This window comes from Callospermophilus lateralis, chromosome 16 (genome assembly GCF_048772815.1).
Source record: "Callospermophilus lateralis isolate mCalLat2 chromosome 16, mCalLat2.hap1, whole genome shotgun sequence".
Lineage (NCBI taxonomy): Eukaryota > Metazoa > Chordata > Mammalia > Rodentia > Sciuridae > Callospermophilus > Callospermophilus lateralis.
In genome coordinates, this window is record NC_135320.1 from 70,221,574 (window position 1) to 70,245,047 (window position 23,474).

General features: G+C 37.8%; 1 protein-coding gene across 1 annotated transcript in view; it reads left to right on the forward strand.

Moving 5' to 3' along the window:
* The first annotated feature begins 4,359 nt into the window (after positions 1 to 4,359).
* The window catches only part of Slc30a8 (solute carrier family 30 member 8), a 38,332-nt gene continuing 19,217 nt past the window's right edge, over positions 4,360 to 23,474 (forward strand). The window contains exons 1-2 of the mRNA XM_076836240.2: positions 4,360 to 4,430; positions 15,287 to 15,486. Coding sequence (XP_076692355.2) covers positions 4,360 to 4,430; positions 15,287 to 15,486 — 271 coding nt within the window. The remainder of the gene's footprint in view (positions 4,431 to 15,286; positions 15,487 to 23,474) is intronic.

A 23,474-nucleotide genomic window follows, 5' to 3' on the forward strand; every position in this document is an offset into this window, starting at 1 on the left:
AATTTCCAATGTCTTTGTTTTCATATGTCTGAATAAAACATTTGAAAAACTTACGCTGTAGAAATATAACCACCTTGCTAAGGAAATTCTGCAGGAGTTGGAAATGGTATCTTTCTTATGTGTGTGGGGGTACATAAGTCTAGACTCTTTAGTAGAGGGTTGTTCTGGTTGAGTTTGAAATTCTTCCCCTGTTCTCCTAATGGCACTCTACAGATAAGGGGTGTTATGCACAGGCATAGAGCTATCATTTGAGAAAGTTGAATCCAGAGAATTTGAGAGAGCTACTTAAACCATGCAGCCAATGGCAGATTAAAGTTCCCAGGACTTCTTTTCAATAATCTCTACTTTTCAATAACCTCTTCATTAATGGATAGCTCCATTCATGGGTAATTCTTAGCTTTTTTGTTCAAGACTGGGGACAATTTCTCAGGAGCAGCCAAGATAATTTACTTAGACATAGCAACACAGCTATGTAAAGCTGACTACAGTAGAGACTAGACTAAGACCAGTTTGTACATATCACCTCCTTTTTCTTCACAGGAACTCTGGAAGATTCTGTTACAGCTTCCATTTTATAGATGGGAAACTGAATAACTCAGAGGTCACTTAACTTATATCTAGGAAGTTGTCAAACCACAAAAGGGGGAAAGAAGTAAATGGGATGAAAGTCCACATTATTATTTAAAAACAGGCATACTCTGTGTCTCTTTTGATAAGAGTCATAGGCAAACAGTGGCATCAAGAAACATTTTTGAAATGTGGTTTTAAGTTTTGGGAGCATGAACAGTAAGAACTTGGCACTCATGTCTAGGGATGATCACAGTCGCTTTGCATAAATACATACATCCTTTCTGCCAGTGAAATATAGAACAATGCTTAAGACACTTGGGCAAATTATTTTCACCCAAGTATTAGCTACTGTTTATAAAATCCTGTGAAGACACCGTTGCTGACAAGAGTTAGCACTGGGGAGCCAAACCGGTCCTTCCCTTATGTCAGTGATGTTCTTGTGGCTGACAGAATACTTATTCTGTTCTAACTGGTAACTGTTCTAAATTGTGCTTTGCCCCTTCCATTGTACAAACTTGTGATGGAGAGTGGGTGGGAAGGACAACCTGTAATTCAGGGTGGTTTGGAAGCCAGTTGCCTAGGAAACTGAGATGAGCAGCATAATGCTCACCCAAACCAACTGTCAACAAGAGAGGGGATTTTCTGATTTGATCCAAGCTGCTTTCCAAATATATATACCTTGTGCCTCTAGTGGAGCCTATAGGGTCATTGGCCCTTGGTGGGCATATGGGAGTGGGCCATAAGTTAGTGGATAGGAAATTTTTCATCAACTATGCTGACAAAATATTTGGGAGGGGGCATTATGCTGCCCTTAAAATGAGTTTGTAAGAGGATAAGGTGATCAAATGAAGAAGAATTTACATAGCATAACACAGGCAGTTGGTGATCATAACTTATGTGCATCCACATTTATAGCAGCAATGCTTACCTTTTTGTTTTAACATAAAAGTTTCATTTGCTGCAATCCACTGCTCCCTGCTCTTACGCTACGCACACCAGATGCTCTGGTTTATAGTAATTATCTTCAAGAGTAGCACTTAGACATTCATAAATCCTTGATGAAAATGATATCTAATTTCTCAAAACTTTTAAATGATGCATATTTAATTTTTAATTTGGAATGTTATCATACATGTTCACACATATATTTTGTAAGTCTGTATGTACATATTTTAGTTGAACCATATTAAATTGCTGATATTTGAGACTGTGACGATAATAGCAATTTTGTATAGTTCAACTCATAAATACATAGAAGAAATTATAGAATAAGATTTTTGAAGTTTTTTTCCCCCAATTTTTCATGGATCTCCTAATCCCTCTTTCCCTTCTCTACTTCATACTTCCCTATATCCTATCCTATCCTACCCTCACTCTCTTTTTGCCCCACAGGCAATCCACATTATAACCAACTATATAACTTCTACACTCATTGTTATAATTTGGGTCTGGAATGTTCCCCAAAGGCTAATGTGTTTAAGACTTTGATGCCCAATGCAACATTATTCAGAGATGGGACTTTGGGGAAGTTACTGGGTATGAGAGCTCTGATCTCATCAGTGGATTAATCCATTCAAGGATTCATAACTGAATGGATTATTGGGAGGCAGTGGAACCTACCTGGAGGGAGTAGGCCCTTGAGGGCTTACTCTTGGTGACTATGCTTGTCCCTGGCCCCTTTCTCTCTGTTTCTCTGCTATATGAAGTGAACAGCCTTCTTCAACCATGCCCGTCCACCATGATGTTCTGCCTCACCTCAGGCTCAAAGCAATGAAGTCAGCCAACCATGAACTGAAGCCTCTGAAACTGAGCCAAATAAGGCTTTCCTTCTTTAAGTTGTTTTGTCAGGTACTTTTCACATGGGTGGAAAGCTGATTCACACACTCACAGACTCAGATAAATATATGTCTATGTATCCATGTTCATACTAGTGACAAAAGCTGTGATATGGAATCTCTGACTCCAAGATTGATTTGGGGGTTTGTTTGTTTTGCCTGTTATCTATAGCTAAATAATCTTTTTCCTACATATGAATATTGCTTCTCTTTCCTCTTTCCTCCTATCATTAATGGATTTCAGCCTGTTTTTTAAATATTCCCCTTATTGTTTTTTAACATTAATTCACTTGAATTCTAATTCTCTTATATGTGCTAGAAACTACTTACAAATGATTCAAGCTGTAAAGCATGGTACCATTTCACACAAGTGGGTTAATTCTTCTTTTCTGGTTTCCTAATTTTGCCTCCACAGAGTAACCTATTATTTTGCAAAGTTAAGGATAAGGACTTTGAGAAGGAAATACTTTGGTTGGTCTTCTGTAAAAGACCCAAAATTTCATGCCATTTCCCTCAAGGACAGATGGCCTCCCCAGAGTTATTTCTCTGGTTCCCCACCATCAACAGAAAGTTAAAAGTCAGTTAGGCAATAGGGCCATATGATTACACCTGCTGATTTATGTCATATGTGATGGTCTTTGAAGTCTTATGATTTGTAAGAGGGGCAGTTCCACCACAGCAGTGACAGGAGCTCTTACATTCTTCCTCTTAGCCAAGGGCAGCTTCTCTTCTCACTGCCAACTTCCATTACATTGAGCCCCATTCTTCTGATAGGGGATGATATTTATCTTCTTAGGCCATGGTGAGAGATCTTCACTCAACAAGATGGGAAATTTTCTGTGACACTGGGCCACAGGGTTATTCTGGGACTAAACTACTGTTTTCAACAGAGGGAGAAGGAAAGGAGGGCTCAGGGTCAGGGGCTCACCGCTTTTTCCATTCTGCCCTAACTTACCTCTCTATGCATCTGTGCAAGTCTGTGGTCACATACAAATACCTGCTGTTGACCTAGCGCTTGTCAAGGGGCTATAGCTCCTTCTCCTGTGTGGAAACGAAGCCTTTTGTAATGAAGTAGAATGTCAATTACCAGGAGCTGTGAATTGAAGGTCTCTTGGGAGCAGCTCAGAAAGCTCCGTTCCTGAGAGCTGTGATTGGTAGGCCTGATAGGGTTTCCTGGGTGAGTCATTTATCCTCAGTAGTGTGGACCCTGGCCAGGGAGAACCCGATTCACTCCAGTTCTCCTGTGAGTGAGGGATGTTATTTACTTGGAAGCAGAGTCTACCCTTCTTCTGCCTGTCAAAGGGTTTCAAAGCTGCTGTACCAGGAACAGGTGCAGAACACAGACTACAGTGACTAGTGACCCTTGTCCTCCCTTTCAGTAGAAAAATTCCTAAATAGTCCTAGGGGCAAAGAAGCAAATCCTGACAACTGCTTGCAGATCATCTTAGAACTCAGTCCCAGAAGAAGTGTTTTTAGGTAGGAGGAAAGAGTGAGGCAAAATAAATAAATAAATAAATAAGGAAAATAAAATTAAAAAAATCCAAGAGACTGGTGTACAGAAGGGTAGCTATTTGTAGCTCACTCAGGTGTGCTCTGAAGGTCAAATCCCTACATCAGCATTTGGTAGGAAACCCTTAAGCTTCTCTACCTTTTAAAAAGCACAATTTAATCTCTCCCTCCTCTCTCTCTCAAACACACACACACACACTTCATATGATCCCACCTGCAAGTCTCCCAGGGGCAGTTTCTATGGCCAGGTGATGTTCCAAGGAGGCTGTAATTTCAGTAAACCTACCAAGAAGATTGACGTGGGAGGCTCCTTAATTTAAGTCCTGGAAGGCTTTTTCTATTTTCTTTGGGAAGTGTGTGAATAATTGCAGTGCGGCTTTGCGTCTAAAACTGGACAGTGAATCAAACAACATCGTGGACAACAACAGCTCTTATCTTGGCCACCATGGAGTTTCTTGAAAGAACTTCCCTGGTGAATGACAAAGCCCCTAAGATGTACGCCTTCACACTAGACAGGTAACAGACATCTCTGTCTGCTTCTTCACTTTTCATGCCTTAAATTTTCAACAAATGCCCTGTTGCTTCTGAGTGTTTTGCAACTTGGGGGCATTTGGAAACATTTTAGAAGCAACTGATTGACTCATATAATACATACTCTGAAAAATACAATACTCTATATAGTTGACTTGATTCCTTAAATATCTATTAAGTACATGAAGAAAACATTTTTATTAAAGCATTTTTTCCCTAGTTTTTTTTTTATTTTACAGAAAGTAGACATATACAATCTGTTTGCTTTTCCTTCTCTCAATTACTCTCCAATTTTAGATCATAAAATGTATTAGTTATATTTAGAAACAATTAAGTCTTTACTACACTGAGGGAAATTATGGTTATATTGGTCATAAAATTAATTATTTTATATCAATAGATATGTTATAGCAAACATTGCAAAATTTAATGTTCTACAGTTTCAACTCCTTTTATTGTCTCCCACAGAGCTATATGCAGTATATTTGTCCATTTTTTATACATGTTCAACAAATATTGATTGGATATACATGTGCTAAATTTAGGATATATGATAGAAAAAAAAACTATTCCTGGTCTTAGGTTTCTGTCCTCTTGAAACTTTTAGAGTTTATTGTAGAATAAGCATAATAAAGGGCAATTAAAAATAGCATGCTGGGGACATTTGATGAGATTACATCAAGAGAGCCTAGGTCTTGGTTGAACTTTGGTTTCAGAGAAATTTTTTTTTCCTCCAGAAGTTAACAGTCTAAAGATTAGAAAATAAAATGGAATTGGAGTAAGTTTGGGGGTCCCTGCATAGAATGCAGGATCAGAGAATGTATATCAGATTGAGACCATGGCACAATAAAGAGAGACATATAAGAAAGAGAACTTGGCGTGTTTGGGAAGATCAATCATAATGGGGACTCACAAGAAGCACACTCAGTATATACAAATAAATGAATTAACATCTGAAATGAATTCATCTTGGGAACAGAATTTAAGAGAATACTTACTCATAAATAACCTATGTAAACATGTAATGCTTTTGTTTGTTTCCTGGAACCAAATTATAAAGAATAGCAATATATGTTTGATAGCATCAAATATTTTAATAACTGCAAAGCAATTTTTTTATAAAGGACATTTATAAGTTTGCTTTTTAAAAAACTATATAACAAAGAATCTAGCACCTGTATTATCTCATATTGGAAGAGCTATTTCTTAGACAATAAGATGAGATGTAATTTTATTTTGATCAAGAACACTAAAACAAAGCTTTATGTTAAGTTAGGTAGAAATTTTGGGTGACAAATTTTTAACACTAAGGATATTGCTAACAGAGCATCTCTATGTCATTGAAACCACAGTATTTCTTTTCTTGTTAGAATAGACTATTAGCACTCTGTGGCATGCACGTGCGCACACATACATACACATACACTCACACAGCCATTTATTGTTATAGTTCTCATTCACCTCATCAATGGGCATGGTTTTCAAGACATAGTATTTTTGAAGTCATCTTTATTTGCTGGTCAAATAAAAAGATTAAATCTGGAGATGATTTACCCTGCTCCTTCTTTTTACTAGGTAGGCAATGAGTACCAGAGATAGCAAATGCTTTGTTTAAGGTCAGATGGCTCAGTCTGGCAGAGCTGAGATGTGGACCCAGGCCTTCTGTTTGTCAGCCTAGGACTCCCCTTTCATTTGCACCTGCATGTCCATCACATGCCCTCTGCATCCTTCACCTAGCTCCTCGTGAGGTCCTGTACACCTCAGTTCTCCCGCTAATTTCCTTTCCATACCTCGTCCATCTCCTTTGTCATGTATTTTCCCCTGTCTCTATTTCATAAATGACTTTGCTCCTTCATATTCCTTCTCTTTTCTCCTTCCTTTCTTTTCTTCTACTCATCACTAGATTGCTATTTAAAGTTTTACCTACTGTTAATTAATCTGGAGAAAACCTTACCCTGTAATTCCACAAAAGGAGTGTTTCATGTACTGTTGTTATCCAACAAACTATCCCCAAACATGGTGGCTTGAGAAACATTTCATTTTACTACTCACAATTCTGTAGTTTGGAATTTGGGTGGACTCCATGTGGAATCTCTTGACTTTGCCCAGGAGCCTGCATTCTGCTGGTGTCTAAGCTGAGCAGCAAGGTCCAAGATGGCTCCACCTGCATGCCTGGGATCTAGGTGCTGACCTTTGCCTGTGGTCTTGTTCTTCTTTCCATGGTTTCTTTCTCTTTATGGTGACTCTCTTTATCAGATAGCCTGGAATTCTTTATATGGCAGTGCAGGATAGCAAGAAAGCAGCTGTGGATACTGACAGCTCTCAGATAGGCTAGGCCCAACCCTGGAAGAGCATCATTTTTACCTCCTTAATGGATTAAAGCAATTCTCAAGATTCAGATACCAGAGGTGGGGCAAAAGATTCCAACTATTGATGGCATGTACAGATAGGATGAAAAGTCACTGGCGTTCATTTTATACACATTTTTACTACAAGAAATCTTAATAGTGGGCCCTGTAGGTACCATGAACACTATTGTGCACTCTTCGCTTTCTTCTCAATTCCTGTTTCAGTAATGGGACTCATGGTAGCAAAATGATATTTGTGTAAAATTGACATACACAATCGATATGTTTTCTTGGCCCTGGGTGGGAGGAATAGGGTTCCTCTTTTTCTTCAAATCATATATTAAAGCAATGTAGGGAAGCTAGGGCAGGGACAGCTGGTAGGGATAAACTGCTGGAATCTTTTCAACAATGATTTAACTGGTCAAAATTTACATATTCTATCTATCTTATCTATCTTAAGGACATGCAAAAAATTGAATATTACTTATTCAAGAAAACCCACCAAGTCTCAGTGAGAAGTGAGAGTCAGGGGCATTTAAATCAAGACCTGTGTATTATCTCCTCCCTTCCAAAAGTGCAGTGTGATGGTAGCTGTGCTTTGAATAGTTGTAGCCAAAAGACAGAGATACCTCTCCTCCTAGCTTCTAATTGAAGGCTATAGTTCATTCTTGCTGGAAAAAGCATTTTGAATCACTTATTGCTCCAGATTCATGTTTCAGAACCTTTATGTAACATGTATGTGGCAAAAAAGGAAGATGGTTCCCTTCCTTCACCCAACCCACACTCATAGGGTAAAATGTCTACTCAGTAAGGTTCAGAATACTCCTGTCCCAGCTTGCTCATAAAATAGAAGTTCTGTTTTAGGCAGCACAAGCAAAGAACACTAGGGGTTAACATCTTCATTTAGCACTCTACTTACAGAGTAAGTGTCACTCCAAGAGAACTAGGTCACTCTCCAACCCACCTGCTCTTGGTGAATGGTGCAAAAATAAGGCACAAGAATAAAGAGCCATGTATCTTTCCATTAGATGATTGATGATACACAAGTTGAAATAATACTGGAACAAAGAATAGGGATTTTCAAGCATAAGAGTGCTATTGAAAACAACAAAGACTTTCCTGGTGAGCAATTATGAATAGGCTGATTGCTCCATTATAGTAGCAAGTTAAAGTAGAACAGATAGATATTTAACAGAAGTAGATAAGGTAGGACAAAGGTAAGAAGAGCCCTTCTGGACTTGGTGCTAACCTCAAAAGTTAGCCTCAAATACCCCTAAAATAGTCTGTTATTAACTAAATGTTTAAGTTCTCCCTAAATTCATATGTTGAAGCCTGAATGACCAAAGGGGCTAAATTGGAGATGGGGCTCCTAAAGAATGGATTAAGGTTAAATAAGGTTGTAAGAGTGGGGCCTTCATCTGAGAAGATTAGTGTTCTTATAAGAAGAGAAACCAGAGAGATCATTTTTTTTTCTCTCTGCGCATGTATACTGAGGAAAATCTCTATTGAGAATATAACCAAAAAAGTAGATATCTATAAGCTATCAAGAGAGTACCTTCTGCAGAAACTGAATTTGCTAGTACCTTGATCATGAGGTTTCAGCATCCAGAACTTTGAGAAAATAAAATAAGCCACCCGATCTATGGTATTTTATTATAGCAGCTCAGGCTGACTAATGCAGGGCACAAATTTATTAGAACATTTTGTGTCTCAAGGTATTGTTGAAAACTGTGGAGTAGTCATCAAGCAATTAAAGAGGCCAAAATCTGAGTGTAATACCAATATAGGCAGAGTAATCAGAAGCTTAATACTGAGGCCATAAGAAGAAGCAGTCAAAATGAACACAACCAAAATAGTCACCATTCCCAAGGGATGAAAGAAGGATAAGGATGACTGTGCATGTGGCCAACAATATATCTAAGAGGCATGATAACAGAGTCTGCACATAGAATAAAGCCAGAGAAAATAGATTCCACTATACTAGACAAGCCACTAAACAAATAAATAAGTAAACAATAATAAAAAGTCAACAAGGAGGCTGGGGTTGTGGCTCGGTGGTAGAGTACTTGCCTAGCATGTGAGAGGCACTGGGTTTGCTTCTCACCACCACATATAAATAAATAAAATAAAGGTCCATTGACAACTAAAGGAAATGTTTAAAAAAAGCCAACAAGGAATTGGTATTCAGAATTACCACAACATACTATATAAAATTTCCAGTTTTCAACAAAATTTCATGAGATGCAAAAAAACAAGAAAGAACAACCTATATTTGGTAAAGAGCTAAGCAATAGAAACTGTCTTTAAGGAGGCCCAGATATTAGACTTGGAATTCAATGATTTAAAACAAATATTATAAATACACTAAGACCATTAAAGGAAATAATGTTTAAGGAATTAAAGATAGATTGATCACAGTGTTACATCAAATGGAGGATATCAATTAATAGAATATATTAATTTAAAAAATATATAAAAATGTAAATTCTAGGATTTACATGTATAATAAACGAAATTTTATAAAATTGATGAAGGGGCCTAACTGTAGAACTCTTCTACTGGCAGGATGCAACAGAGAAAAAGAATCAACGATCTTGAAAATACAGCAATAGATACTATGCAACAAAGAGAACAAAGAATAAAGATTGCAAAGAAGTTAATATAAACTCAGGGAAATGTGTTATGGAATCTAACACATTAACATAAGCATAATAGGAGTGAAGAAGAAAAGTGAAAAAGGAGAAGAAAAATACTCAAAGAAATAATGCTTGAAAGCTTTCAAAATTGGGTTATGTCATAGTTTCTTACTACAAATCCAAACCATAGGTGACAACATAAAATTTATACAAATAGGAAAGCATTGAAATAAAATATTTCATTCTACAAATAATACCATCAAGAAAAATAAGCCATGGGTTAGGAGAAAATATTTGTAAATTATCAGATTAAGGCTGTGTATCAGAATAAATAAAAGATTATTATAATTTAATATTTTAAAGATAAATAAATGAACTTAAAAATGTGTGAAGAATTCAGATAGACATTATACACTTATTAAATAAATAAATGTATAATAAGCATGCTAAAACACATTAAATATGCTCAACATCATTAGTCATCAGGGAAATAATAGTCAAAATCACAGTGAGATAATTACTTCATAACCACTAGGATATTTACACTAAAGAAAAAATAAAATAAAACAATAACAAGTGTTGGCAAGGATATGGAAAAATAGGAGTTCTCATATGTTGTGTGTGGGAATGTAAAATGGTACAGTGCTTTGAAAGACAGTCTGGTAGTTTCACAAGGTGTTCAACATAGTTACGTTATGACACAGGAATTCCATCCCTAGGTATTTATTCAAGAGAAATAAATAACATGCATAAAAATTTCATAGGAGTATTATTCATAATTATTCCCCTGAACCACCAAAGGAAACAATTAACAAATATATGAAATATTATATATACATTCCAGGGAGTATTACTTAGAAATAATGAAATATTGATGTAGTGATTTGCTGTATCATGGATGAACCATGAACACATTATGCTGAATGAAAGAAGCAATTCACTCCATTTATGTAAAATGCAAATGTATAAAGACAGAATGTAATTAGTGGTTGCCTGAAGAGATGGATGTCAGGAGACTGGAAAATTACTGCTAATGGATAAAGCGTTTCTTCTTTTGGGTGCTGACCATCCAACTCTGAATATGCTAAAAATCATTATGTTATATATATTAAATGGGTCAGTCCTTTAGCATGGTAGGTGAATTTTATCTTAATAAAGCTGCTAAAAGGTGGATGATTGGTTAATTTCCAGGACAAGAAGTTATATCTAATTATGTGAACTTGTCTGTCCCCCTGTATCCCCTAAACTACTTCTTTCTCCCCTCAAACTGCTTCTTTCACATCACTCATTTATTTCACAGACATTAAGTGAGATAGAATCCCAACACATATGTACGGGACATCCTCTGTGTCTGAGAAAGGCTTCCATGCTCTAAAAGTGCAGGATTATCTCAGGGCAGACAAGGAGAGTAGTTAAGCAGGGGAAGCAGAAGCCAAGATACGCTAAGGAATTAGAGAAATGTTCTCTCCCTCTGTGGCATTTATTCTTCTTTAGGAATGGAGAGTTCATCTCCAAGCTTGCTGTCACTGGAGTAGGCTAGAATAATGGGTGCAGACAAAGGGGAAACCAAAAAATTTTGTTTTTTGATTATTCAAGGCTGTTTGAGTCAGCTTTTTTGCTGCTGTGACTGAAAGAATTGCAGAGGAGGAAAAGTTTATTTGGAGACTCACGGTTTCAGAGGTCTCAGTCCATTGACAACCACCTCCATTCCTTGGGGGCTTGAAGTGAGGCAGACAGAACATCACGGCAGCAAAGTGTGGTGGAGAGAAATATCGCACATCAAGATCAGACAGCAGAGAGATCCCACTCTCCAGATATAAACTATGTACCCCAAAGGCTCGCCCCCAATGCTTCACCTCCTCCAGCTGCATACTTCCTGCCTTCAATTCCCACTCAGTTAATCCTATCATGGGATTAATTTGTTGATCAGATTAAGGTTCTCATAACCCAATCACTTCACTTCTAAGTTTTTATGCTTTAATACATGAGCTTTTTAATACATGAGCTTTTTGGGGACCCCTCACATCCAAACTGTAATAAAGGCTTAATTATAAAAGTGCTTATTCCAAAAGTTCTTTTCAAACATAGTTTACTGTATTCTTTTGGAAGAACAATGGCAATAATAAAATGCAGTTCCATTATTTAAGAACAACTTTAAAAAATGTGCACTTATCTTGTTCCAGACACACTTGAAGTATTTATATGAAACAGCTACATCTCACAGCCACCCTGTGAGAGATATGCTATCATGAGGAAATTAAAGCACAGAGAGGTTAAATAATTATTATACAGTCATAAGATTAGTGAATGGTAAGACTGGGTGGGAGTTCATCTTAGGTAGTGGGATGCCAGCACCCAAGTCCTCAGCCTCCACACTACTGCCATCTACTTAACCCCATCTTAGGAATCTGTATGCCCATCTTCTTGATGCTCTAAATAGAAACTTATGAGACATCTTTAAGTCCCTCCCTTTTCTTGTTCCCTTTAACTAACATTGTATGTTAGCAAGCCCTGTTGATTGTATCTCACTCAACTGTGTTGCATTTTCATTGTCACCACATTGTCACCAACTGCCAGTGTCTGGGCTGTAGTCATCTCCTAAAGGATCTTCTTGGTTTGCCCCTCTATACTCCAGCCACCCAAGAAGTACCCTAAAGTGCTTTAGAAATGCAGACCACATAAAGGTACTTCCCTGCTCAAAACTTTCCATTTGGCCTCTTCCCACTTCCCTCTCTCTGCTTCCTGACCACCACAAGCAGAAAAGCATCGCTCCTCAATACCCTTCTGCCATGATATTCTTCCTCATCTTGGGCCCAGAGCAAAGGTGTTGGCTGAACATGACTGAACCTCTGAAACCATGAGCCAAAATAAACTTTTTCTTTTCTACATTGCTCTTGATAGGTATTTTGGTCATAGTGATGCAAAGGTGACAAATACGATGCTGTAGGAGTCAATGGTGTCTTTTCCTTTCTGTTCAAGCTAACCTTTTGAGCAAGAGAGTATCATTCTGCCCTTTGTGCATCTGCACCAACAACACCCTCTTCTGGTGATATTTTTTGTTCACATACGTCTTCTGATCATACTGTAACTTGCTGATAAGACATCACCTCTATAGAGGGGCCTTTTTTTACCTCTTCCTTTTGATAGCTATTGCATGGCAGTTGACTACAGATAACAACCGATAACAACTGTGTAATGTATTTCTAAAAGCTATTAGAAAAGATTTTGAATGTTTTCAACATAAAGAAATAATAAAAGTTTGAGGAGATAGTTATGTTTAACCTGATTAAACATTATGAAATGTATTCAAGATTCAAAACATCATGTTGGCCCAATAATATGAATAATTTTTTTGTTTTAATTATAAGTTAAAAATATATTTAATTAAAAAACCAAGTGTCTTCCTCTTCACTCTCGCAGTCTCTGTCCATTATACATAGCCTCTGTTACCATTGATGTAGTTGCTGTTTGTCTCTATTTTCTGGATATATTCTGATATTCCATCAGAATCTTTGCTTGTTTCATAGGATACAGTATCATTAATCCCTCTAAGAGTGAGGGCGCATCTTAAGCATGCAACAAGAGTCACTGAATGAATGAATGAAGTGATGGAAAATGCATGGTGAGATCAAGGCCTTTGTTGCCTCTTCTAACAGGAATAGTGATTTGAGGTTCTTGGGAGAAGTAATATGAAAATTAAAAAGCAGGTGTAGTTATATCGCATATTCTCCATATATGGAATGAGAGAGTAAAAAATAACATTACCAACTCCATTTCAGAGATATAAAAGCAAAGGACTTAACTTCTATCATCAAACAAAATAAAATAAAAAATAAAAATAGAAACCTACCTAAGATTATACAAATAAAGCTTCATTTTCTAAATCCTATTTAAACAGATTAATTCAGTTCAAGACTACTTGCATAAAATTTCTAATGTTTCTTTTATCTCTGCTCCTCTCTCTACCTTTTCTTCTTGATGCACTTTGGCCTATTATTCCTACTCTTCAAAGTTTTGACCACATTTGAATGCATAAGAATCTACTGGGATTTATTCATTAATAGCAAATTTATATTTCATTTTTTGATGCCTCATAGCATTTACTATTTTTATAACCCTTTAAAATAATACTTCTTAGAATTCCCATTGTTTTTTCAGATCCAGACCCTGTTCTGCATCTAGAGACATCTAGATCATGTTGCTTTAATGAAGTGATGAGGAATGTATTTTAACTTTGTTTTTTAACTTCTTGTGGGGTCATGGACCCTTTTGGGAACCACTGAAGACTGTGAGCTAGTGCCTCCCACTGAATACACACACAGACACATATAAATATCATATCCAATGCTAAATCCAACCAGGCTGACTCTGGTAGCTGAGAATAGGGTAAATTCTACCCATACCACATGATTGCAACTCAGTGGATATGAATGACAGGAACATAGCAGGATCCTAACAGATATGCAGCTTCAGAACCTGATTCCTAGTTCTACATAGTTACAATCTTATCAGTGTTAAATCTTCTATATCATTACTTTTAACCTTATATTTAATACAGATGTGTCTTGTAAACTAAGCTCCTCCTTTCCTTCTCACTCCTACAGTTAGAGACCATGAATTCAAATCTAACCTACCGGTATGATTACCAGCAATTTTTCTCTTAGTTTTGTGTTTTTTTGTGAGTCCAGATTTTCTATAATGAATATGTCTGCCTATCTATCTATCTATCTATCTATCTATCTATCACTTATTCATTCCAAAAATATGATATAATGTTAATTAGAGGCCACTAATAATAATCAGCTAAACTCAAACCATCAGGTTTTTAATGGTAATAAGCCAAATGAAATCACTTCTCAAGCAGAAACTAATTTATTGCCCTGTTCTTTCTTTCTTTCTTTTTTCTTTCTCCTTCCTTCCTTCCCTCACTGACCCCCCCCCCTTCTTTTTTTCCTTTCAGATCCAGAACTGTGAAGTTCTTAATTCCAAGAATCTCATTAATATTTTCAAATAAGTTTATTTTAAAATTTAAAAATCTTATTAGTTTAAGATTGGAACTGACATCTCCATGAGTAAAAACGGGTTTTAGGCACACTGACATTGAGATAGGGAAGCAGCCCGTGGAATGGTAGAAGGACAACGGGTTTGGCCTTTCTGCCCAATCATTTCCTCACCATTGAACCTCCGCCAGTTACTTAACCTCTCTGAACCTTAGTTACTTCAGCTGAGAAATTCTGCAGTTGGATTAAATGCTATCTATAATCTTTCCATTTAAGAAATTCTAGGATTCCATGAATGGCTATAATCACACTTTATGTTCGGGCAGAACTGATACTCAACTGCCTACTTGGAGAAGGGTGAGCAGGTTTCACTCTCAGCATGACGTTGATTGGTAGAGATTGTCTACCAAATAGTGGTGGTAAGAAAGTTTTTGAAGGTCCCTACGGACTCAGAAGGACAAATAGTAACTTGGGCTGTCATGTGCCTGAATCCTCAGTCAGGCTCACATAAACATAGCATGCAATGTCCCCTGGTAGATTTTATTATCGCCCAGTTCCAAGTGGAATAACTGGGGAAGTCTTGCATTAAAGTCGATCTTCTTCTTTTTTCTGTCCTTTGATGTCTCTTAATCATTGGTTGATATGGATAAGAAAATGTTTTCGCTGAAACATTGTGGATACAGAAGGGAATGCCTTGCTTGCTCCGAACACTCGATACTTTCTCGTAGCGGGATCTGTGAACCAAAACTTCCGGGCTGGTTTGCAAATGTCCTAGCAGCAGCTCTGAGAACAGCAAGGCTGCCTGCGAGGGGTTTGCAATGATGCTCACTTCTTGCTTCTGTCAAACCCAACCACAGTGCGGAACTCCAACAGAAACCTGTGAATAAAGATCAATGTCCTGGAGAGAAGCCAGAGGCACCTGAGGCAGGAGGCATTTATCACTGCCACAGCAACTCCAAGGCCACGGAGAGCAGGGTGAAGGAGCAAGCGCACGCCAAGTGGAAACTCTGCGCGGCCTCGGCAATATGCTTCATCTTCATGATTGCGGAGGTCGTGGGTGAGTACTGCCCGGGAATGCCGCCCCGGCTAACCCAGCAAACAAACGGAATCCTGCATCGTTAGTGGGGGGTTGCCTAAGTTCTTTCTTAAGCGTAAGATTTAATATTTTCTGTAAGAATAGAGTAACAATATGCTTACCACAGATAAGTTGGAAAATAGAAGAAGGCAAAACAAAATCATTATTTTAACCCATTTGAGTGTTAACCTCAATAACATTACCGAATATTTTGTGCAATATATTTTTTTATGCGAGGCTCACAGGTTGCTTCTTTTACATGATGGAGAGCATATTGAACGCCTTTCGCTATGCTTTCACATACTGCTCCAAAACATTTTTATGCCTGAACAATATTCTATAATATGCTCACTGTAATTTACATAACCATTTCTCTGTTGTTAGACACTTAGGGAGTTTTTTTCTTCCTTGTGGACAAGACTGCACTGAAAAATCTTGAATAACTCTGCCTGCCTTTCTGTTAATCCGTTCAAAGCAATTTCTTGAAGTAGAAATCATTTGTTGAAGGCCATTGTTTTAAATCAGCTTTTTCACTGCTGTGGCCAAAAGACCTGACAAGAATAGTGTAGAGGAGGGAAAGTTTATTTGGGGCCCATGGTTTCAGAGGCCTCAGACCACAGATGTTCAATCCATGGTCGCTTGGAGCCATCCTTTCTGGGCTTTTCATGAGGCAGAACATCATGGAGGAGAGCACACTGCTTACCTCATGGCAGTTGGACAGGAGAGAGGAGAGAAAGAGAGAGAATATGAATATGAACAAAATCCACTCTACAAGGGCGTGCCTCCTGGGATCTATTTCCTCCATCTAGGCTCCTCCCCACCAAAATTCTATTACCTCCCAACAGTCCATCAAATTATGAATTACTAATCCACTGATAAGGTTAGAACCCTCATGTTCCAATCACTGCCCAGAGGTACCCCTTCTGAACTTTACTGCATGGGGAACTAAGCCTTCCACACATTAGCTCCTGGAATCAACATGAGATTCCAGATCCAAAGCATAGGTGTCTTTTACCTTTTAATTTTTGCTTTGCCTTCTAAAAGTTTTAAATTTTACATAGATAGTATATAAAAACTTCTCATTCTGATTTCTTTTACTATATTAATGTTTAATAACCCTTCCCCTTTTATTGAGAAGATAAATGACATGTTTTAGTAGTTGTTCAAATTTTAGCATTTAATTTTGAAATCAATGTGAAAGCAAAGTAGATTGAAAATTCTTTTTTTTTTTTAAATAGCTAACAGTTCTTAGCCTAACTTATGGTAAAATAATTTTCTTCATTAATATTTGATTGTTTATTATCTGTCAAACTTTTATAAATAGTAAAGTATATATCTAAGGTCATTCGTTGATCTGAGTTCCTATTCTGTCAATAACATGAATTGATGTAGAATTTTTATATTATAATATCTGTTGTATCCTCCTGTTCTTAAGAGGAAAAAATAACAGCTATTTATTCCTGTTTGTTATTCTAACTAAACATGCATCATTTCTTTCAGTTCTCCCACAAATCTAATTATGATTTTATTGAATATAAGTTAATTTAAGAATACAAATGTTAGTGAATAATTAAAATTTAACTGTAGTTTTCTCTGTGTTGCTCTTTTCCTAGGTTTTTAAATTTTAAAATTATGTGTGCTAAAATGGAAAACAATTTTAATGATTTTCCATCCATAAAGAAACCAAACAACTTATAAAATATTATGATTATCTCTTTCTTTTTAGATAACACCATATATATATATATATATATATATATATATGTATATATATTTCATAACTGTGGACAATATTCAATTGCTCATGTAAGAGATGACAAAATGTAAACTAAGCTACTCCTTCCCTTCTCACTTCTACAGTTAGAGACCATGAATTCAAATCTAACTTACCTAAAGTCAGAAGTATGACAGTAGGGGAATGACACGGGTACTGACAATTATCTGGATTTTGAAGGTATCGATATTAAGCTGATTTTCCTAAAACATTGCTCTTATCATGTTATTACTGTGTTCAAAATTCTCCACGTGGCTTCGCTTCGTCTAGTTCAGTGGTTCAAAGACTTTTCCCTGTTTCAGCAAGCAGAGGGAATTTTGCTGAACACTGGCCTAAACTGATAAGGGTGCTTATAGCTGGAACAGACTGGTTTACAAGCTGCCACTGCGTTAGATCTCATTTGGCATACCCAAGTAAAAAGAAATCAATATATTGGAAAGCTCTGGCATATGGAACAAAGTGAAAAATTCTTTCTTTGGTTTCTCAAACATTCTACAATCTTTCTGCCAAACTGACTATTAATTCTTACCCCATCCTTACCTGACTACTCTGTTTTAGTCAGGGCACATATTCATTCTCTTCAAAATACCTATAGTACCTTGGAGTCCCAATAGCTTTTGCTTTGTTGTTGTTGAATGCAAAAATCCTATTCTTATTCTCTACAGTAGTTGAAATCCTGGCCATAATTCAAGACTCTGATCCACAGTTCACCTCCTCTCCAAAGCTGTTCTTGACCCTATCGGAGAAAGCAATTATTACTTTTCAGACCACTTTTGGGAATCCATGAAGTCTTTCTGCAGGATGTGAGCTTTGAGAAAGCCCTGGGTAGAGACTGAAATGTGGACAAACAGAAGATAAGAAGTGTTTTTCAGATGGAAGGGCCTGAATAAACAGTACCCTATTTACTGCTGTAGTCCAAGAGGTGATAAATATGAGACCTTACCTTGAAAAATTTCTAGTGGATAGATGGGAAAGAGGACAGGGAATGATGTGTTAGAAATGTGGGTGCCATTGTTTGAAGTGGACCAGCATTTCCAGTTTATCAAGCCTTCTCATCCTCTTTATTCTGGTTGTAATTCTGGTCCTTTTGGCTTGAGTACTTCTTGCTCACAGGAAGGACTGTGGGATGCCAAACTGGCTTAGTCAATCTCTGGGTCTTCATAAAGGAAGGCTGAGTAAAAACTCTCTGCCTTTCTTCTATGACCACTAAGCTAAAGATATAGAGACCTGGAGCTTCCAGAGACCCACCTTTCCCATGGAAAGGGAGGAAGTCTCTCTATTTTAGCACAGTTAAAGGGTAACAACTGGAGACAGGGCAGAGTTCTAATGACATATTTTGAATCTTAAGAGATGGCTATATCTGATCTGATCCCACACAGATTTTTTTTTATCATTTAGGTGAGCCAATAATTATGATATCACTGTTGTTTAAGCTTGTTTGGATTAGCACCTATCTAAAGGCAGTGTTAAGTGCAGTAGTTACTGGAGGGTATAAACAGAATGGTAGTTGGAGGGTCAAGAAAAATTGAGGCCCAGCTGGGGAATGAAATTTATCCTATAAGCCCCAGGGAGAAATTGACATTTAGAACAAGGAGAAGTAAGTCATTGAGCTGTGTTTAGGGAGATCACTTTCACAGAGTATAAAGCAGAAGGAAGAAAGAACTAAGAAGGGAAGGATTTGAGCATAATATGTCCACTCTTCATGGGCCTTTGAACTTTTTGAGTCAGGGCTGTTTTTGATTACTTGTAAAATTCCTCACTGTAGAAAAGACATAAGGAGGAGTTATGCTGCAGATGGAAACTCATATCTCTGAAAAGATGAACACCCAGACACTGAGAACTCAGAAAAATAAGCTCAAGTGTGTCATTGCTGGAAAAAATGAGGATGGTCAGGGAGAGGCATCAGAAGCAGGCCTATTCAGGGCTGAACAGGGTAGAGAAAACAAGAGATAACATGACAGGAATACAGAGCTGAGAGCATGCTGGGGAAGATGATAAGTATCTGAGAGTAAAAATTTTCTCACTTACTAAGAAAAAGATATAGCTGGGTGGGATGAGAAACGACATGCTTTTGGATAAGGGTACAGCCAGGGTGTCTCAGTGGCTCAGGTCACAAATATTTTTCAAGGTTCCTAGTATTAAAAACTTAAGAAATGTTAAAACGTGGCTATAAAATCTGTGGTAGATTTTAAATACTCGTTAAACAATAACTCAATGAGATTTTGATACAGTATATTATATAGTACAGTATAATACTTCTATCCATAAGATAATTAAAGTAGATTTTAAAATGTCAATTAATAGTATGTAATGGTGTAGCCCAGTAATGAGACACAAGTTTAATGTTGTCAGATAAACAGTTGCCTTTTACAGTCCTGTCAGTCCTTTTACAGTCACCTTTTACAGTCCTCTGTTCTCCGTGGAAAATATTATGGGGATTGTTATGGGTTATATATGAGGTATCCCCCAAAGCTCATGTGTGAGACAATGAAGAAAGTTTAGAGGTGACATGATTGGATTATGATAGGTTTGACCCAATCAGTGCATTAATCTGCTGATAGAGATTGGCTGGGTGGTAACTGTAGGCAGGAGATGGTCATTGGGGGTGAAACTTTGGGGTTTATATTTTGTCCCTGGTGAGAGAGAGCTCTCTATGATTCCTGGTAGCCATGTCTTGAACTATTTCCCTCCACCACACACTTCTTCCGTGATGTTATTATGCCTGTTTTGGGCCCAGAGCAATAGAATTGGCCATCAGTGGACTGAGACCTCTGAAACTATGAGCAACAAATAAACTTTTCTTCCTCTAAAATTGTTCGTATTAGGTATTTTGGTCACAGAGGCAAAAAAAGTTGACTAAAACAAAAGTTGTTCCCAAGAAGTGAGGTTGTTGGTGTGACTAACCTAATCATATGGTTCAGAAGCCTTTAGAGCTGGTTTATGGGGGAGGAATTTTAAAAAGTTTAGAGATGCAAGCTGGAAAAGCTTTAGATTGTTGTAAGCAGAGCTTAATGTGTGATTCTGATGGGAGCTCAGAAGACCAGAATGCTGTTAGGTTCGTGGACAGTAAAGACTGAGCTCAAGAGGTTTCAGAGGACAAGAAGGATTCTACTGGCAATTAGAATAGACGACATTCATGTTACATTCTGACTAAGAGATTGTCTATATTTTGCCCATGTGCTGAGACTTTATGTGAGGCTGAACTTAAAAGCAATACACTTGTCAATTTGGCATAAGAAATTTCTAGGTAGCATAGCATTCAGACAGTGACATGGATATTGCTGGCAGTTTTTAGTGAAGCTTACTGTGCTAATCAGGAGCAGAAACAGAGAAATATTTGGAAAACTTGCAGTTTGGCCAGAAAACTGTGAGTACAACTGGCGTTAAGGAAGCTGTGATAGTTAAAAAAAAAAAAAAAAATAGAAAAGATGGCATGAGAGCATCTCAGGAATTGGGAAGACCACACCAGTCTCTGGATCAATAGTATGAAAGTAAAAATTCCTTTGAGAAGAGACCAGTGGGACATACTGCTTATTCAGGAGGGCCTAGGAAGTTGTATCACCATGCTCAGCCATCCAGGCACCCAAAGGCTGCTGCAGAGGCTGCTGTAGCCAGACCAGGGGTTGGCTACTTCTCAAGGTGGCAGCAGACCTTGGCATCAGCCAGGTGGTAGTGGTTCTTCAGGAATACAGGATGCTGGACTTTGGGGGTCATGGAAATTTCCACCAAGATTTCAAAGAAAGTCTTTGGAAGCCAGGCAAAGTACAGCAGGGTTGGGGTTCCTGCAGGAAGCACCTGAGAGTGACGGGTGAAGTGAGAAGGATGCTGAAGCTACAGTGGATACCGCTGAGATTAGGAGATGCCAGTACCATGGGATGTCTGCTGAGGATAACTGCAAGAATTGAGCAGAGATAAGCCAGGAAGGATACCACTGTGGGTCACAGCCAGCAAGACCATAGGGGCAGAGCTACTCGAGCTCTGTGAAGAGAACATCGTGATGCCACGTGCCCCAGATGCTGGATAAGGAGCTATAGGCTTTGCTTTCCCAGCTAGATTTCAATCTTGTTTTGGTCCCATTTTTTTTTCTTTTGATGCTCCTATTTCTCCCTTTTTGAATGGAAATGTTTATTCTGTGCCTTTATATATTGGATATATGTAACTTGCTTTTAATTTTTACAGGGACTCGCACTCAGTGGAGGTATTGGACTTGGACTTTGGGGAAATACTGGAAGTGTTAGACTATGAGGGATTTGAAAACGGACTAAATGTATTTTGTGTTGTGAGGTGGGCATGAGATTTGTAGGTCAAGGGCAGAATGTTGTGGTTTAGATATGAGGTGAGTCAATGCAAGGAAATTCAGAGGTAAAATGCCTCCCTTGCCTTGTTGTAAGTGCCCTGTTCTGCATGTCTTGTCAAGAATTCCATAAATATCACTACTACGGCCTTAATTCGTGCCTTTATCATATTTTTTTCTGTGGCTTTTCCTGTAGCATTTTAACCTCTAGCTCCTTATCTCTCCAGTCATGAGAAGTTTAACCTAATCAGTGCATTAATTCATTGATAGGGATTAACTGGGTGATCACTGCAGGTAGGTAGGGTATGGCTGGAAGAGGTATGTCATTGCGAGTGTGCCTTTGAGGTTTATATTTTGTCCCTTTGAGGTTTCCTGACTGTTATGTCCTGATCTGCTTTCTTCTCTCATACCCTCTGCCTTGATGTTCTGCCTCGGGTTGGGCCCAGAGCAATGGAGTTGGCCATCTGTGAACTGAGACCTATGAAATCATGAATGACAAACAAACTTTTTCTCTTCTAAAATTGTTCTTTTCAAATCTTTGATTCATAGTAGCAAAAACAAACAAACAAACAACAACAACAAAACAGACTAAAACATGTCTTGTCAAGAATTCCATAAATATGACTGCTACAGCCTTAGTTCATGCCTTCATCATATTTTTTCTGTGGCTATTACTTTAACATTTTAACCTCTAGCCCCTTAGCCCTTCAGTCACCTTCCATATTCCATATTTGTTGCAAAGATCTCTCCCAAATTGCAAATGGAATCGTGTAACAACCTTGGCTCAAAATCTGAAGTAGATCCTCTTATCCCATTGAATAACATTCAACTTCTTTGGCATGACATACCCCACACAAGTATTCCTAACCTGCCTTTCAAGTCCCATTTCTAGTCTTGCCAATACTTCATATCAACTGATTTCCATAAATATGCCACATTCTTTCATCTCTGTATCTGTGACCCTGTTCTTGTATCTTCCTGAAAAGTGCTTTTCTTCTTGCTAATGCTTATTTCTCTCTTCTGTCTAAAGTTCCTCAATATTTCCAGTGCTCTCTGGTTTCCTGACTCTTTAGCAGGTCTTCAGTACACTGAGTGTTAGATCACTGAAGAGAGGTACTGTGATTTATTTATCTTTGTGTACTCTGTCCCTGGTATCATGCACAGTAAGGCCCAATAAATACTGGCTGGAAGATTGAATTAATTGTCAATAACCTCCCATGCTTTCAGGAGCAAGTGCAAGTACACTCATAAACTTCGTCTTGCAAACAATTTGCTCTATTGGATGCAGCAGTGGTTGTCCACAGTTTTCTGGATGGTTCTCATAAACAGCTCTGATTGTTGCAAAATGATTCTCATTTCCAGGCTTCCATATTAACATGCTTCTTCCAAAGCAACTTCTTTCTCATTGTCTCCTGACTCTGCACAGCCTGTTGAAGAATTCCTATAGGACCATCTCCTTGACTTAGACTACAATTTCTGTGCAGCACACAGGATCATCATCATTCATTGCTGAGATTGCAGCATGCTGCTTATCTGCATGGAGTCATTCTCCAGGCAAGAAATAATGCATTATTAACACAGCTTTATTATCAGGACCAAGTTTGGCAGATAGAGCAACATTAGAGGATAATTGGAAGGACAGCTGATTTGTTAGCAAAATGTTGCCTTTTGGCTAATGAATCATTCCGATTTTTGCACTGACAGCTCAGTAACAAGCTTGAAGACTACTTTGCTTCAGACCATTAAACTTTGACAAACCAGTTATTAAGTACAGCTAGAACCAACGGTCTGTGGGGATTATTGCAATTATGAGCTATCTCTGTAATTTTTTTTAATCATTAGGCAAGACAAGGTGAGTCTGATGATGGAGGGCCTGATGACTGACAGTCCCTTGCTTTGTAG